Source organism: Bradysia coprophila, chromosome X (genome assembly GCF_014529535.1).
Source record: "Bradysia coprophila strain Holo2 chromosome X, BU_Bcop_v1, whole genome shotgun sequence".
NCBI lineage: Eukaryota > Metazoa > Arthropoda > Insecta > Diptera > Sciaridae > Bradysia > Bradysia coprophila.
This window is the reverse complement of record NC_050737.1, coordinates 2,082,010-2,099,113: the sequence shown is the minus strand read 5'-3', so window position 1 is coordinate 2,099,113 and position 17,104 is coordinate 2,082,010. Positions and strand designations below refer to the sequence as shown.

General features: G+C 38.0%; 3 protein-coding genes across 4 annotated transcripts; 1 reads left to right on the top strand and 2 right to left on the bottom strand.

The window, feature by feature from the left end:
- Positions 1–1,526: 1,526 nt before the first annotated feature.
- On the top strand, positions 1,527–4,076 carry LOC119082125. Its single transcript, XM_037191509.1, has 5 exons — positions 1,527–1,680; positions 1,763–1,956; positions 2,028–2,234; positions 2,796–2,988; positions 3,048–4,076. Exons 1-5 carry the CDS (start codon positions 1,654–1,656, stop codon positions 4,041–4,043), a joined length of 1,617 nt encoding a protein of 538 aa, XP_037047404.1. The 5' UTR covers positions 1,527–1,653; the 3' UTR covers positions 4,044–4,076.
- A 90-nt stretch (positions 4,077–4,166) lies between these two features.
- Positions 4,167–6,714, bottom strand: LOC119082219 (leucine-rich repeat-containing protein 70-like). The gene is made up of 5 exons (XM_037191676.1): positions 6,250–6,714; positions 5,735–5,942; positions 4,911–5,668; positions 4,607–4,821; positions 4,167–4,533 (listed from the first exon to the last, which is right to left on the bottom strand). Exons 1-5 carry the CDS (start codon positions 6,298–6,300, stop codon positions 4,239–4,241), a joined length of 1,527 nt encoding a protein of 508 aa, XP_037047571.1. The 5' UTR covers positions 6,301–6,714; the 3' UTR covers positions 4,167–4,238.
- A 2,166-nt stretch (positions 6,715–8,880) lies between these two features.
- Positions 8,881–14,175, bottom strand: LOC119081687 (probable serine/threonine-protein kinase kinX). 2 transcript variants are annotated; one of them, XM_037190785.1, is made up of 6 exons: positions 13,935–14,175; positions 12,707–13,566; positions 12,487–12,648; positions 9,939–12,431; positions 9,674–9,824; positions 8,881–9,608 (listed from the first exon to the last, which is right to left on the bottom strand). In XM_037190785.1, exons 2-6 carry the CDS (start codon positions 13,388–13,390, stop codon positions 9,079–9,081), a joined length of 4,020 nt encoding a protein of 1,339 aa, XP_037046680.1. In that variant the 5' UTR covers positions 13,391–13,566; positions 13,935–14,175; the 3' UTR covers positions 8,881–9,078. The 2 variants fall into 2 exon arrangements, with proteins under 2 accessions (XP_037046680.1, XP_037046688.1); XM_037190793.1 differs by having other exon boundaries at positions 9,674–9,830; positions 9,945–12,431; positions 13,935–14,173.
- Positions 14,176–17,104: the final 2,929 nt, after the last annotated feature.

Below are 17,104 nucleotides of genomic sequence, written 5' to 3'. Positions count from 1 at the left end.
ATTTTCGGTGGCGCTCATGCCTGAGCTCAACTCGTGTAAGGCCTACGAGCACTGTCAACGATAATACACCATTGTAATGTTACAAGATTCAACTCTGAAGAAGTGAGAGTTTTACAGCTAGAGCAGTGGTGAGTCTTCAAGAAGTTTTTCAACGGAATATGCACACCACATACCACCGTACTATGTAATGGAGACATGGGACATTCGATATTTTCACAGTAAGCTAAAGCAAATAATCATATAGGCACATGCTATTCGCAGTCAACTGCGAATAGTCAATATTAATGCTATTCGCAGACTAATTATGCCTTCACATTGATGAGAAATGATTTTGCGCAGCTCAAAATCATTTATCATCAATAAGAAGGCACAATTAGTCTGCGAATAGCATTAATATTGACTGTTTTTAGAATTTGTGATTCAAGTTTTGTAAAGGGGCGCAAGAGTCTGTACAATCGCATTGTAATAGGCAGCAAAAATCTGTAATGTCACAGTTTGTAAAAGGGATCAACAGTCTGTAATTTTACAGTTTATAAAAGGGATCAACACTCTGTGTTACAGTTTATAAAGTGGAGCGACAGTATCTAATACTACAATTTGTAAAAGAGAACGACAATATGTAACGTTACAGTTTGTAAAAGAGAGCGACAATCTGTAATGTTACCGTTTGTTATAGGGATCAGCACTTTGTAATGTCAGTTTGTCAAAGGGATCAACAATCCGTAATGATTCAGTTGGTATATGTGACCAACAGTCTCCAAAGCTTATACAATGGATAATCAGTTTCTTTCGTTGCATTTTGAAATATATATACTTTACAAATTATCGAATAATTCTAATTTTTTGACTGAACGAATTTTCTTTGTTTTAATATAAGTAACATACCAACAATCTTCCCAACTTGCTCTACTTTTATTTTAGAAGATATTTTTAGTTATTTACAATTTTACAAATAAGTAACTGCGAATATCATTAGTGACTATTGGCAGTTGACTGCGAATAGCATCAATATTGACTATTTGCAGTTGACGGCAAATAGCATTAATATTGACTATTTGTAGTGTAGATGACTGCGAATAGTCACTTCGTATCATATATGACTAAGTGTTATGGTATGTAGTGTGCTTGTGGACATGTAACATCACATCCTCAAATGAACAACTGGACAGACTCTGCCTTACAGAGAATTTAATAGTTTTTGATGTGCTGTGATGGTTGTGAGAAACCATGACACCATCTAACACAGATGGTCTTAAGACGGCCGGTACTCTTGTACTGGTTTCCGACAGTTACAGTTGCAACCGTTGCAACCTATCTACCTGTCGTAGCTCTATTGTTAATGTTCAGAATTTTATCATTCCGATTTTCTTGTGTATCGAGTAGCGTGAGTGTATTACCATTAAAGTAACTTATGACATTGGTAGTATGTTGTCGACTAATACTAACCGTTGGATTTTGAAGTCCCCTCTATGTTTTCAATTTGATATTTTGTCAGCTGGGAATTCTGTCAAATCATCACTTTGACAACTTTGACATAATAATTGTTATTTAGACCGCAGTGCTCCTCGTACCAGATGAGGTTATTATTTATTTTCGAATTGTTTATTTATTTACTCATTTATTTCGCTGAATTCACAAACTAATCTGCTCATTATGGTGGGCACTCCATTGGCCATTCCGGTGAGAAACAATATCCTCCATCTGTGCCAATGGACACATTACTCATAAAATTGTTTTGCTGATTTTTTCGGTCCGCCTACAGAAACGGAAACTAGCCACAATCATTGCAATTCTAAAGTCTCGTAGACTCCTGTCGGATCACAGTGAAGTATTGGAAGAATGTTTGTCGAATGACTGCAAGGAATCGGAGTCATGGGTACATAAATACAGCAATGGAATCAGTTGCTCATTGTTGGTTACTTCATCAATTTTAACATTAAAATTTGTATCCAAGCGGTATGTTGACTGTGCAAGAGTCAAGAACTCCAAAAAGAAATTCAGTTTTTTTTTTACATGTTTTGATATAGAATTGGTGTCGCTCTATGCACCATATCTAGTGGATACGCAATTATGTGCCTTGCGAAACTGGTATCGTACGGACAATTATGGTTTTTGCACAATTCCATTGAACGTTTATTGAACGACATCGACGAATTCGATGCCTGCATGAGGAGAAGCATTTCGTATTTCCGGGAGAATGCATTTTTTCAATCGACACACCAATCTGGCGGCATGTAAGTTCTTTCATTGTTTCGGCACTTTAACTTCGTCTTATTTTTGAGAGGATATTCAAGACTGATTACGCATGACTTTCGCGAAACGAGTTTGATGAACTTCCATTTAAAAACTGCATCGTTTCACTCTGACTCAAACTTTGCCATTGATCGTCGAATTTTGATAAATTCGATTCAGTATTTTTTCACCGGACACTACAGCTGAATTAATCACGAATTGGAGATCATTTCTTTGTTTCATAAAGCATGCAAGGTACATCACCGCGGTAAAAGATGCTAGATAAAACCACACTCAGTTGCACATGATTCAGTGCAACTGTCTTTAGGTTACAGTGAACTAGGATGAACTAGCATACCTTCAGGGGATTATATCAATATATTGATCTCAGTGTCGGTTTATGATTGAAAACGTTCTGACTGGGATTGGATACATGCTGAAGTGGCCTTTTAACCCTGCGTGGCCGCTCTCTGCTCTCTTCATAATTTAACACCAATTTTCAAAAATGTTAAATTTCACGAATTTCTGACGAATGTAATTAGGTGAAATTGAACTCTTTACAGGAGCACATCGTCTAAAGAGCTGACCGCATGCACCACATCATTAATCACCATCGTTGAATCTATCCGTGATGTGGTTGTGTCACTCGAACAAATGGTTGTCCTATCAAAGGTTGATGACTTGTTTAGTCCCCTGGAAGACCTAAGTGAATATTTGGAAAAATCGAGCAACGAGGCGACTGTTTCAAACCTTAAGGTAAATATTTGGTTTGACATCAACTTAACTAATGTCTAACGATTGCACCATCCATACAGGATTTGTACAATATCTTCCTTTACGCTCAATCTCACTTGCTAACTCGTCTGAGTTTATTGCTAATATACAATGGGCAGTCTCAACTTTTACCAAAAGCAATGTGCTCAGCTCTTTCACGTGCCATGAACGATGAGATCTGCAGGGAGAATTCCAGATACGAACAACTGACTTCGAGCGCGCCCACCGACACTAATCATCGATCGGCGAACACTATCGATCATGTGGCGATGGAGCCAATTTCAAATTTGAAAGGTTATTCCATCAGCGCTTCATCGAAAATATTGGCAATAGCCAGTGAATGTCGTCGCATTGATGGCATCATTCAGAGTGTACATAAACTGAACGAAGATGAATTGACGGGATTGATGCCATCGATCATCCAAATCGAAAATGCATTTAATGTTTGCCAAAGTGAATATCAAAGATTCGTTGTCGCCTACTGTAAGGCGATGAACGTGAATTACACCGACCATTGTACCGACAGACCTGATATAAATGGAGACAGCGAATTTACTGCTGAAAATGAAGCATTGCATTTGAAATTTAAAGAAATCGAGCCCGACGAAGAGGAATTTTTCACTTCAACGGAACGCACGTCTGACGACGAGTCAAAGGAATCGAACCGAAATCGACGTGGTTGGGATGATGAACTGGCCGAGAAAAATATCAAAGTGGTTAAGCAGCGCTTCAAGCCGGTACTGGCTCAATTGAAGGGAAAAATTGAACCGATAGCAGCATCGTTGCGTGAAAGAGAACGGAACCACCTGCTGGCAAAGGGTATCGATCCCAGTGAATTTGTCGATTGTAATAAATTGAATGAAGGCTTCCGAAGTTGTTCGGATTCCGATGACGACGATGGTGAAGACAGTGTACGACATAAAAAGCCGAACCGTTTTGATGAGATGAGAAAGTTTCTGGAGGGAAAATCTCAGATTAGTTTAATCCCGATGCGAAGTGCCAATGACAACTTTTTAAATGAAGACATTTTGGAGTGACGTTAATTTTAATAAATTATTTTTGCTAATGTTCATAGAGCGTTTGTGGCATTGGGCGATTTTTTTGGTAAGTCTGGAACATTTGCATTTTCACTTTCGCCTCACTAAGAACTCTCGTCTCAACACTTGCTTCACCAACCGTTACTTTCATCACATTTATTTTTATCAAAAAATACAAATCAATTTCACTAAAACCTATGCTACCGAAATCGTACTGTTTCGCACCGTTGTGTACCGAATGGGCGACGAAAAACCCACCTCGTTTTGCTTGAGCTTTTTCTTAATCAAAACAATTGCAAATCCAATGCACAAACCGATCAACACCACAATCAGTATGGATAGCAATGAGAATAGAATGGATCGTGGACGTAAGAATGGTGGTGGATCGTAGCCGGGTTCACGTGGTTTCTTAACGTTCGAAACGAGACACAGTTTGTTGATGGTGATGTCAACTAGTAAGTCCGACGTTAGTTCGTATGGCGTGGAACACCTTCGATTGAAAGTAACTGAAATTTTTATGGTGTCCCAAACATTCGTAGACACAAAAGGCTATTATACTCTACCTTGCAGTGTGTTCACTCTGAAAATCGCTTTCGTCGAATTTCATCAATCTCTGCAACGATTTGAACAGGGAACAGTTACAATGCCATGGATTATTGTCAATTTTGAGTGTCTGTAGGTTGGAGAATAACAGTGGTATGGTGTCGTTGTCGTCTGAATGATCAGCGTTGTCTTGAGTGATTTCTAATGTTATCAGCGAGCAGTTTGAAATATCTAACTGGAAGGGTAAACACTCTGAATGTTCTCATTATACAATGGATGACCGTTGGCCACCGGCGGCCCATTGTTTTCATTTTAAAGACTTACTGTTCTGATGGTTGGATAGTGAAGACTCCCAATATCAATGCTTGTCAGCTTGGTATTGTTGCGGCAAAATAGTGATTCCAGTGTGGTCATTTGCGAAAATGCATCACGATGAACGTATTCAAGATGCTCCATGTCACTCATGTGCAATGTCCGTAATGAAGTCATCCCCGTAAAGTTTCCATCGTCAATCTCTTCGATTAAATTTCCTCCGACGTTCAACCACTTCAGTGCTACACCACCAAGGGATAAACTTTCCGGAACTGTCAGAAACTTGTTACCGTAAATATTCAACTCCACCAGATTATTATTCAAGATTTTCGCAGGCAAATTTTCGATCCCAGTGTGGGCTAAATTTAATTTTTCGACATTTTTAAGCGTTGCCAAAGCGTCAATGGTGGATGGATGTTCAAAATTTAGTTTGTTGTGCTCCAGATTCAACACTCTTAATCCCTTTACATGTTCGAATAAACGAGGTTCCAATGTTTCCAACAAATTGTAACTTAAATCAAGTTCTACCAAACCAATCGGTTCATAAGCATCCCTATTATAACGACCTTTAAATATTTCCGGTATCAGGTCACTCAATTCATTCCAGCTAAGATCGACTCTGTAGATCATGGGAACATCGATAAAAACTTCAGCTGAAATTTCTTTGATTCCGCAATGACGACAGCTGAAATAAACCAACACTTCCGTTGCAGGAAGTTGGTTGAGAAACGGTATTTCATTCCCAGAATATGATATGTCCATGATGGTGCCTATGAATAAAAAAATATTTTTCATTACAAATAAGTGAAATAGATTAAAAAGACCCAAAAATGTACCTTTGTCAGTTAAATCGAAACTGGGCGGATAACCAGCTAAAATTTGACTGAAATTCTTTGATACGCAGTCCAAGGCATAAAACTTTCTTGGTTGATTGGTCTCCTTTTCTATGCAGGTACAATTACTGCATGCGTTTTCTAAGCTTTCGTATGGATGTCCATCTTTTTGGGCATGTATTGTAAGAGTTATGAATGACACTAGAATAATCTGGAATACAGTAGTGAATTGAATAAGAAATGATCGATGTAAGTCTGCGTACTAACAGAATACATCTTCGATTCGTCATCAATTTTATTTTTGTGAAGAATCATCCCAATTCCTATTATATTGATGACTAACTGTATGATACTATGCAGCTTGTGCAAAAATTAATTTCGTTTCGTAGGAAAGGTAAACTTAAACTTTTATTTGATTCCAAAATTACTTTCATATATTAGGTATGCTTAAAGTCCAGTAAACCAGTAACTTTAACCCAATTTACCGAGAAACGATATTTAAAACATAACAAACTTACAATCACATAAGACAGATGTGCTGAATTTCCTACTCCTTTAATATCCATCATGTTGTGTTGTGCTTTGAAAGTGCACTCACTCTCAGCCTTATTTTAGGTTGCAACTTATTTTCTTGTAACGCAAAAGTAACTTCTACACGAAATGTTAATGTTCTGAGACACGGTCTTGCATTGAAGCCATTATCGCTACGAATAGATAAACGACATACCAGCCTTTTGTATGGATTTTTTGATATTAAATTTGATGCAGGGTGTTTTAGTAATCAGAAATGACATCGATCCGGTCTGATTTAATTTTCAGTTCACTGTTACTAATATTCACATGCAAAAAGAAAACCTAGTAACGGTGCTGTTGAAGGTGTTTCAACTGTAAATGGTACAATTTAAGTGAAAAGAGAATTTAAAATTCGTTGCTACCAATGTTTATACCACATAACATTCCACTATTTATGTCCACCTTACACAAAGGTATACCCTGTTCTCGAGACTTACGCAATCTTATCTTATTGATAAGGTTTTTGTTGACAAAACTGATATCGATTGTATGGCTTTTCGGTATATCTGTCTTCTATTTTAAAAACGAAAATATTTTTGTATTACGGGATTGTTGTATTACGGGATTGCAATGTAAGAGGACAATAGTTCAACCTGTAAAATACATCTAATCATTAACGAAGTCATGTCTCAATCACCGTTTGGGATTTCTAACATTTTGTAGAAAATGTGCGGGCGGTAGGAAACCAGCTTTATTAATCGTAAACATTTACAAATCGCTCAAAGCATTCAATGAAGTTCGGTCCTTTTTTCGATAGATATTCTAATTTTGGGGTGGGAGCGGCTACTCTGTTGTACTTGGAATGATTTTTGAGTGCGATTCGGAAATTGTTTCACCATATTTCATTTCTTCTTTTTTGTTTTGAATGGAATGATATTAACGAAAATTGCTGGAAAAGTGTTTTGGTTTTGAAAATTGAACTTCATCTCGGAAAGCATGGTAGCTGTAATTTAGTTGTGGATTTCATTAATGATGATGAGAGCGTAATGAAATGTAATCGTGTTTTGATGTACACATTATTTATGAGTAGCAAAACAAATCGGCTGAATGCAAGCACAAGCATTATACTCGATGGTATGATCTGAAAAAGTGGAAATTATCTCAAATGGCACGTTGAATCTAGTCGCTTGTAAGAGTTTTTCGGTGGTATATCTGGCACTGGCAAACTAGAAGACATTAGTAAAAATTGTCTCCATTTAGGCTATTGGATACCTGCCGTCATTTGAATGAGGGACTTAGTGAAAATTTTAAATAAAATAATTTTTTAATTTAATATATCCACTAAGTCTCTTATCTCTGCTGCAGATTTTCTCACATTTTCAGATTAGATTATTCGAAAATTGGATTAATATCAACTCTGCAGTTCGAACATATGAAAATCTATAGATCATGCCCGCACGTTAGTAAGCGGGCGTGACGTAAGTCCACTACCAAAAATGTTTTACAATTTTTTTTTTTTGAGGACGGCGGAACATATTTACAGCAACTATTTGACTTCTCCCACTTGGCTCCAATGGCCCCCAAACTAAGATATCTGGAATCTAGGAATCCATACGAGCTCAACGAGCTATCACACGTTACTGCTGCTTCAAAATTGGCCGAGATATTGAACGTCGAACTCTTCCTTACTTCCATCTGATTTTTCGATGGATATAGGTTGTTTTCGATATAAGTGAGGTGTTCCGAGGTTGGTTCCAAAATTTTGGGATGAGAGATGATTCCTCTGGCACTTCCCAACTTTCATCGGATTTTTCGATGGATTTGAGCTGTTGTTGACATGAGATGCTTACAAAACTAGTGACCGGGTAAGGGATAAACTTCCAAAACAACTGATATCCGCCAAAAATCCCTAAAGGGTGAAAGTGTGACGCAAGTACCAGTTTCTACTTACAAAATAACTGATATCGCTGAGGGTGACGCTTCCTGAGGCAAAAGTTTTATCGACAAAAAATTGACCCAAAAAATTTAAGAAAGAATTGCGTCATATGTGGCAAATGATTCAGGACATATTTTTCATAGTTTTAACTATTTTCCTAACATTAGTTTCCTCAACATCTGCCACTTGTGACACAATTTTTTCTAAAATTTTCTTTCTTACATTTTTTGGGTCAATTTTTTGTTGATAAAACTTTCGTCTCAGAAAGAGTCACCCTCAGCGATATCAGTTATTTTGTAAGTAGAAACAGGGACTTGCGTCACACTTTCACCCTTTAGGGTCTTTCGGTGGATTTTATCTAAATCGAGTAAGACCAGAAGACCATTGTTAAGGGATGTGATCAATTTACAAAAGTTTGACTATTTATTGGATGTTGCAATGAGAACTTACCGTTGTACGTACATGAACCGCCTGTCGAATGTTTTAGAGCATGATCTTATTTATACATTATGTTGTAATTTGCATGTGGGATTTAGTGAAAAATTTTAACAAAAGAATTATTTTGTTTAAAATTTTCATTAAGTTTCTTTTGCAAATTACGGCAGCTTTTGGAGGAATTTATTCTTTGTTGTTATCAGTGCTGACTTAGGTATCACACGTGCGACAATACGTCAGGAAAACATAAAAAATGCATGACCAGACCATTGCGATGTGAATTTGTTTTATTTTTAAATTAATCGATGGATAAATTTTCCGAACAGAAACATTTCTTTGAAAAAAAAAATATCTTAAAAACTAGTAAACCAACGAATATACAAACTTCTCCTTCTTCTTCTTCTTTCTTATCAACAAAAATTCAATTTCTTTAAAGTACACAGTACGAAAATTAGCAAAGTCATCAATTAGTTTGCATCTTCTTTTGTTTCTTTTTACGATTCAAAAGCTCGGCAGAACTAACGCGCTGCACATTTGAATTGGAAATCGCTTTATCTTTAAATGAACTGAATTTGATCGCTGGATTATACTGTAAAGTAGTTACGACAAACGGAGTGGCTGAACTTTTTGGCATCGGTTCTACTGTAAAGCTACCAGCGCTTGTATCTCCCTCCTCCTTATCTTTTTCAGGCTTCTGCTTGATTTTATTACCTCTAGACTTGACTGGAATTGAGTTAGCTTTGAATCCCTCTGGCTTTGCCGGCATTTGCTCGGTGTCCACGACACGTCTTTTCTTCTTCGTTTGATTGGGTTCTTCATTCAAGATCTGTAGTCGTTTCGGTTTTCGCTTTTTAGTTTTAACAGGAGACGGTATCCGTTCTTCCTCCGTTGATTCGCTACTTCCTGTCACTACAATGGAATGTTGAGCCTTTCTTGCTTTAATCGTTTCGCTAAAGTCGATGGCTTTTTGAATGGCTTTGCGTTTTTCTTGCTCTAAAATTGAAATCAGAAAATTCAGTTGGTTCCAGTTGGATCAATTTCTATGGTTTCGGACTAACCTGTTAGCTGTGCTATCTTCGATTTTTTGTCTCGTTTCAATTGACGCTGTGCTTCAGCCTGTGCTTCTCGTTCCTTTTCTCGGGCTTCCTTCTCTCTTTTTTCTTTCAATTTGGCAGCCTTCTTATCCTTGAGTCTCTGATATTTGTCCTCCTGCATTTGTTTAAAAAAGTGAATGTTAGAAAAGTGAGGTTCATCTAGTGGTAGGTGTAGGAGAGTTTCTTTCTAAATAGAATTGAATAATGGATGTCGATTGAAGTCTCTTACCTGCATAGGTTGTTTATTCAATTTTTCGAGCCGTCTAGTTTCGTTCACCTGTTGTAGTACCTCGTCGCATCTAGCTTGGATTTCTTCAACCGAACGTTCTACATCCATTGTTTGTTGACCGGCATCAGGTGCAGATTGATCATTTGCCGCAGTATTGGGAACGGCGGATGCAATAACTTTTTCAGTATCATTCGTTTCAGCTGAGATAACTGTGGATGCAAACACTTTAAAATCGAATCCGGACCGATTCAATTTTGCATTGGGGTGCAGACTTAATCGTTTCGTATCGTTTTTGGAGGTGGGCATAGAATCAGACAGTCTCTTCGACTTTCCTGTTATCTTCGGTTCGTCGTCCAGGTTTGCTAATTCTTCTGCGATATCTTGTCCATCTTCAAGAACAATCGTGGCTCCAGTCGAATCATTTTCATCGGCTTTCGACTGTTGTTGTTGCGCGCGATTTTGTTCTTGTCCGCCTTCATTCGATTCCACAGAACTGAGCTTTGTATTGGGGTGAAGGCTCAGCCGTTTCATTTCTTTTTTGGAAACAGAGTTCAGCTCCGACAATCTCTTCTTGTTTTTAGATTTTTTCGGTTCATTATCTAGGTTTGCTAGTTCTTCTTCGACAATCGCTCTGCTGCTTTCTTCAGCGGTGGTTGGAGCACCATCCTCAGTACTTTCGTCCTGATTCAAATTCACGCTGCTGAGCTCATTTTCTTTCTGAACCAGTTTCACGCTGCTGAGCTTTGTATTTGGATGTAAACTCATTCGTTTATTGTCCTTTTTAGATGACTCAAATGATTCAGAATGTCTCTTTGAACGAGTGATCCTCTTCGGTTCTTCATCCAAATTTGCTAATTCTTGGGTAACATCTTCCTCACTGTTGTCATCCGCTTCGAGTGAATCGCTTTTATTGACATCCGTTTCTTGGCCATTTGACTCCAGAGAGCTGAGTTTCATGTTTGGATGAAGGCTTAGGCGTTTTGTGTCTTTCTTCGATAGTGACGTCGATTCGGAAAGTCTTTTCGAGCTTCTAGTTTTCTTCGGTTCAACGTCCAAATTCGCCAGCTCATCTTCGTCACCACTTTCGTTGACATTGTTATGCTGATCATCTTCATCATCATCATCATCATCCACTCTAGAGTATTTGGCGGTGCGATTCAACGAGCTGTCGGGACGTCTTTTCTTAGATGACTTCTTTGGTTCTTCTTTAGACTCTTCGTCGCTGGTGTCAAGAATCTTGTTGCCTCGCTTCGATTTATTTACCGATGTATCATGTTTCACGGACTCGTTTCCAATATCATCACCAGTACCATCGAGCAATTGCACAGACGAATCAGAAACAATGAAGGAATCATCTGATTCCTCTTCTTCGGACATTGCTTCGTCACTTTCGGATCCAAGCGATATTCCTTCCTCCGGAATCTCGTTTTCTTCCAAGAACTTTCTTTCATCCTCATCCATTGACGCTTCTCCATTACTCTCCATAGCTTCATCATCAAGAAACATGTTACGAGATCCACTTTCATTGTTCGAATCCTCATCGTCACAAGATTCCTCGTCGCTTGTATCTACAATGTGAACAGTTGATGTGTTCTTGATCGGTTTCGAAGTTGCCGTTTCTGCACTCAATTTGGTGACTCCAAATTTGTCGATCGGTTTTCCATCTGATTTACGACGAATTGAGCTGCCCCATTTCGATTCAGTATTTTCGTCTACATTTCCGTTTTGTAATGGCGCAGTCTCTGCTGGGTCCGCTTCCAGTTCCAGTGTGTTAGGAGTGTTATCAGATGTAACATCTTTCGTAACCTCGACGTTAGACTTAAGTTCTGAAGCTGGTTTTGATGGAGTTGGAGGAGTCCTTAACAGATTTTCTTCTTCCGATTCTGTCACATTCAGTACGGAATTCGGAGTTGATGGTATAACATCCAAAACAGTATTCGCAGTTTCTCGGATAGCCACAGGCGTGGTAACGGCAGTCTGCTGAAGTGATGTTACAGAATTTAACTGCTGCGTCACCGGAACAGTTTTTGGAATCGCCAAAGGAGTATCGTCAGGCGTCACAGTATTTTTCACCTGAACTGGAGTTTTCGGCGAATCCACCTGTTGAACAGCCTGTACAGCCGATGGAAGAACTTTTGGTGTCTTTAACATAGACAAACGAGTAACACGACCAATACCGTCATTCGTAACTGATGTTTTCACCTGAACTGGAGTCTTCGGCGAATCTACCTGCTGAATAGACTGCACAGTGGATGGATTCAATTTCGGAGTTTCCGTGATTGAAGACTTTTGTGTTTGGATTGGAGTGTCAGGAATGATGATAATCGACGCATTTGGTGTTTCCGGAACGACAATCACATCTGTGGCAGAAATCTTAGCTAATTTGTTTGGTGTCTTCATTTCGCAAACAGTGTCATTCAGCTCCACGATAGAAGCATCATTGAAATTTAGCGATGCACTCGTCGTGTCCAGATTTTCTTCTGCTGTTGCATTCTGGAAATTTAGATTTTAGGCTGAGTCCATCTATTATTGCAAAAATCAAACCTACCATTTCTGATGTGAACTTTCGAACAATGTCAAGCATTGATTCGGATAACTTTGGTGAGTCAGATTCAGATTGGTCATTGATTGCAACTGTAGTCTGTGAATTAACAGTTACATTCTGATCCGATGATTCTGATGTAGATGGTGGGCTACTGGTTTGTGTGGCCTGAAATGAAAGTTCCAGTTATAAACGAACAACTGCGAGTAAGTAAATCTAAACTTACCGAGACATCCGCATTAACGGACTCTGTAATCTTTGTGGAAACCTCAACAGGAAGTGCGGCTGAATTTAAAGTGCTTACCGCTAGCTCATTAGAATCGGCTGGTGCAGTTTCCGTTAAAGTAGTTGGTTCCATTGGCTGTTCCGCTACCGAACCTATTTTATTGGCATCGCTTGCATCCGGTGGTGACTTGTGTTGCAGTGTTTCGTCCGATGCATTCCCATTGACAATTGTGTTAATATTCTCCTTGTCACCTTCATTTTCAATTTTAGATCCATTTGTGCCAGCACCTGTTGATTCCAGTTTATTTTCCTCTACTGTTTCATCTTCCTCAATGACGACATTCTCCTGCGCCACAGAGAACTTCTTTTTCGGCGTAGACATTAAATCATCACCGCTCGCAACACTTGGTGAACGTCTGGTTCGTTTCGCTACTTGTGGCATTGGTGTTAAAACAACGGGATTCTCGTTGCTTTGTGACATTCGTCGAGTGATTCGTCTGGTAGGAGCACCTTTACTGGTTGGCGTGTCATTGTGCATTGCGATATTCTCTTCAGTCAAAGTTGAACTTTTACGCGATCGCGTCAGGTAGGGACTGCCTCTGTTCGGCGTCTCGGGACGGTCAAGCTTACCCAGCACAGACGATTTCCTGGACGACGGTGGAGAGTTATGAGTCTGATCATCCATTTCGGAATTATTGTATGACAGCTGGTAAATTCAGTGAGTTAAGACTATCTAGTCGTTGTTATTGTCTGGAGTGATTTCTTTGATATGGTTAGCACACAATGCAATCAAAATCTAAACAAACATTTGACCCTTGATTGAAAACGGTCGTGAGGACGTAAAAATTTACACGACGATGTCTGCAAATAAATAAACGGAGAATCGGTCAGCAATTTTAATTTAAATTCAATTTTCTTATACAAATTCGGTTCGTCAAAATAATTTGGTTGGTTTGTGTTCTACGACCGAATGAACAACATCGCAATTTATGAAACTAATAAAGGAATTCAGGCAGCACACTTATGAACTTTAGGTTAGAACGTGATTTTTCAAAAAAAAACTTTTAGACACACCAAAGGCCAGAATTCTTTTTACCTGACCCTCAGCGCAAGACCCATAATCTCCAATTTTATTTCTTTCCATTGTCAATGATATGAATGTTTGTTAGAATGAACATTAATTTAATGGATGGTCGGATTTACTTTTACCAAACGGCAAAGATACTTACTCCGACAATATGAACGTACAGGCAGTCTTGTATTTGGTTTTAATTCAGTCCAGCTTCGTTGAATCCAAATTTTACAGTTTCTAATTAACTAATTTCTCAAACCAATTTCCTAAACAAGTTTTGTTATGTCGCGGAAATTCTATATTCGAGTCTTTTTTTCTGCACAATTAAACATAAAAAAATATAAAGTAGTTGTGCGAATGCGTGTAATGTAAAGATAGGTTATGAGAAGCACATGTGCGTTAATTTTCGTACGTCGCGTTATGTATCGCAATCATATTCGAATTTATAGGTCCCAATCGAAATAAATTTAAAAATGTAACTGCTCTGAGCCAAGGCTGTATACTTTGGGGAGGTCACGCAGATCGCCATTTTATTAGATACGCGGGAACACAAAAATTCACCAAAATTGAATTTGTATGGCGTGGTGAATTTTTTGTATGAAACGAGGTGTGTAACCCGCGTATCTGCATCTGCGTGACCTCCCCAAAGTATACAGCCTTGCTCTGATCAAACTGTAATCGAACGCAAAGATTTGAGTTTTGAAAGAGAAGGTATGACTAAAGACTTAGGTTCCGAAAGAACAGTTTAAGACAGCTGCGAAGGCAGCTGGTACCCCAATTTAAATGTGTCTCTACATTTTTTTTTTAATTAGAAAAGTTCGTAGAGGCGTCACTAGAAAATTTATGCTAACTGCTATGAGCAAACGGAGCAAACCGAAATCGAACGCAAGGTAATGAATGAACAGGTAAACATCTAGGTTCGGTAAGAACAGATTAAAGCACTTTCGAAGACAGGTGGCACCCAAATTATAGATAAAATCTTGTTGCTAACACGAGAATTATGAGTTGCTGTGCTCGTCTCGTTGGTCGAGTTGGATAGTCGCTGGATTTATCAAGCTAACTTGTTAGCAAATAGTTATTCCCTTGACTGTAAGTCATGGGTTTTACAAAAAAATACACCGTACGTAACACGTTCACTATGATAAAAAATGTATGGGAATGTGATGAAAAAACGTTAAATGTTAAAATTTTGTGCCCTTTGTTAACACGATAACTGGAGCAAAGTTCAACCGATTTTCAAAAACTTTTACTTATTTGACGAAGTATTGAAATCCTCAGGTCAAGTTCAAACATGGGTGGTATATGTTCAACCATCTGGGTAGTTCTCGAAGGAAGCCTTTTCTGCTTTTTGTTACCACGATAACTGGAGCAAAATTCAACCGATTTTCAAAAAAAAAAATTATTCGACGAAGTATTGAAATCCCCAGGTCAAGTTCGAAAATGGGTGGCATCGGTTCAACCATCTGGGAGTAGTTCTCGAAAGAAGCCTTTTCTGCTTTTTGTTAACACGACAACTGGAGTAATTCTCAACCGATTTAAAAAAAAAAGTTAATTCCTGAGGCTAGGTTCTAAGATAGACAGGCGCGCCGACTTCTAGGTAACGTTGGGTGCCGAAGCACCCAACACCAGAATTTGTTGGGTGCGTACAACCCAACGAAATGGCAGACTTTATCCAGAACTGATATTCTATTTCTCACTATTCATTTTTTCTTTGAAATGACTTCTTCTACTCTATCAAAACCTACAAATCAAACCAAGAGTATAGACTACAATTAGAATTTTTGTAGAAAGTAATTGCTTTCTACTTTCTACAAGAATTTGTCAACACAAATTTATGAGCTGATCAATGAATATTCAGATTGTATTGAGTTATTCCGACAATCTGAATATCCTAGAATATTGTTTCATTGCAGAGGCTACTGCTGAAATCTAAGAATCTAAAACTCCTAGAATATGCAGGTGGGTTATATGGGTTATGGTCAAGTTAGTTGAGTTACAAGTTTCGTACGTATTCAGTCTATTATTTTTCTTCATATTTTGATGCCAACGTGAATTTGAAGATGTAGACTACGGGCCTAGTCAACAGCTTCCGCTGAGTGTTTCATAATATTTCTAAATAACTTAAGAATGTCCCATATATTTATGCTTCCATTTCTATGCTGAGATTTTTGGGATATTCATTACACTTTGTTCCATAATTTTTCTAAAAAGTATCTAAAGATGTCAAAAGAGAAGAAGAGCGATTATGAGATTGTTGCACGGCCGTGACATTATAAAAAATGGTTTTACTTTCATTAATCGGGAACATGATTCTTCACTCCTTTTCCATTTAAGTTAAGTTATAGAACAAAGCATAAGTGAATGAATCCGAAAATCTCAGCATCGAATTTGGAAAACACGAGGCAAAATATAAGAGTAGTTGATTTTTGTTATCACAAACAGACTCCACACCCAGGAACATTTCTAGTGGTCTAAAACTACGAAACAGACATAAAAATTTCTCATTATTAGGGCTCAGCAATACAGTGGGTTCTTTTTGAATTCGGAACATATTTGAGTTTTCTTAGAGTTTTAGAAGTCATCGATGTTACTAGTCAACAAAGTGTTTCCAGTCTATGATATTTTGGCACAAAATTTGAAAATACCTTAGCGAATTCAAATTTCACGAAAAGGTATCATAGACTTAATTGAATGGGACCATCGATGCCTTTTAAAACTCTAAAAAAATCGAACATGGTGCTGTTTAAAGATGAACACATTGTATAACTCAAAATAACTTTGGGTCATTTCTGGAAAAGATAAAACAATTTCATCCTTTGTGATCTTGTGTTAGCTTGAGATTGTAAAAAGTCTTGGTTGTGCTAACTTCAGCCCCATTTTTCTCTTCATTATCTTTTCTATAATAGATAAAGGATCAGAAGGAGAACAATCATAAAATCGAGTGATGGGTGTTCAATTTAAGAATTGGGGAAAGTATACTCAGACTCGCAGATTTTCAAATTTTACTTTTTCGCTGGTGGTCCATTTAATGCTCGTAGTTCATATCGTGAAGAGCTAGTAAATGGAAAAGTGATCATTTGCTACACGGTATGGAATATGTTAGCAAAATCGCTTCAAGAGGTCTAGAAGAAAATATAAGATTTTGTTAATCTTTATCTAAGATTTTGTCATCCTAACAATTTTTCCCACAAAGAACGGATACAAAACCGCTAGCTCAAATAAATTGGAATAGGTCTGGTGACATCTTAATGTCATCATTGTATGAAATTAAAATTTTTGTCACCGTTCTCCGTGCAGGAAAAGTTCTAAATTTCCATTGTAAAAAAT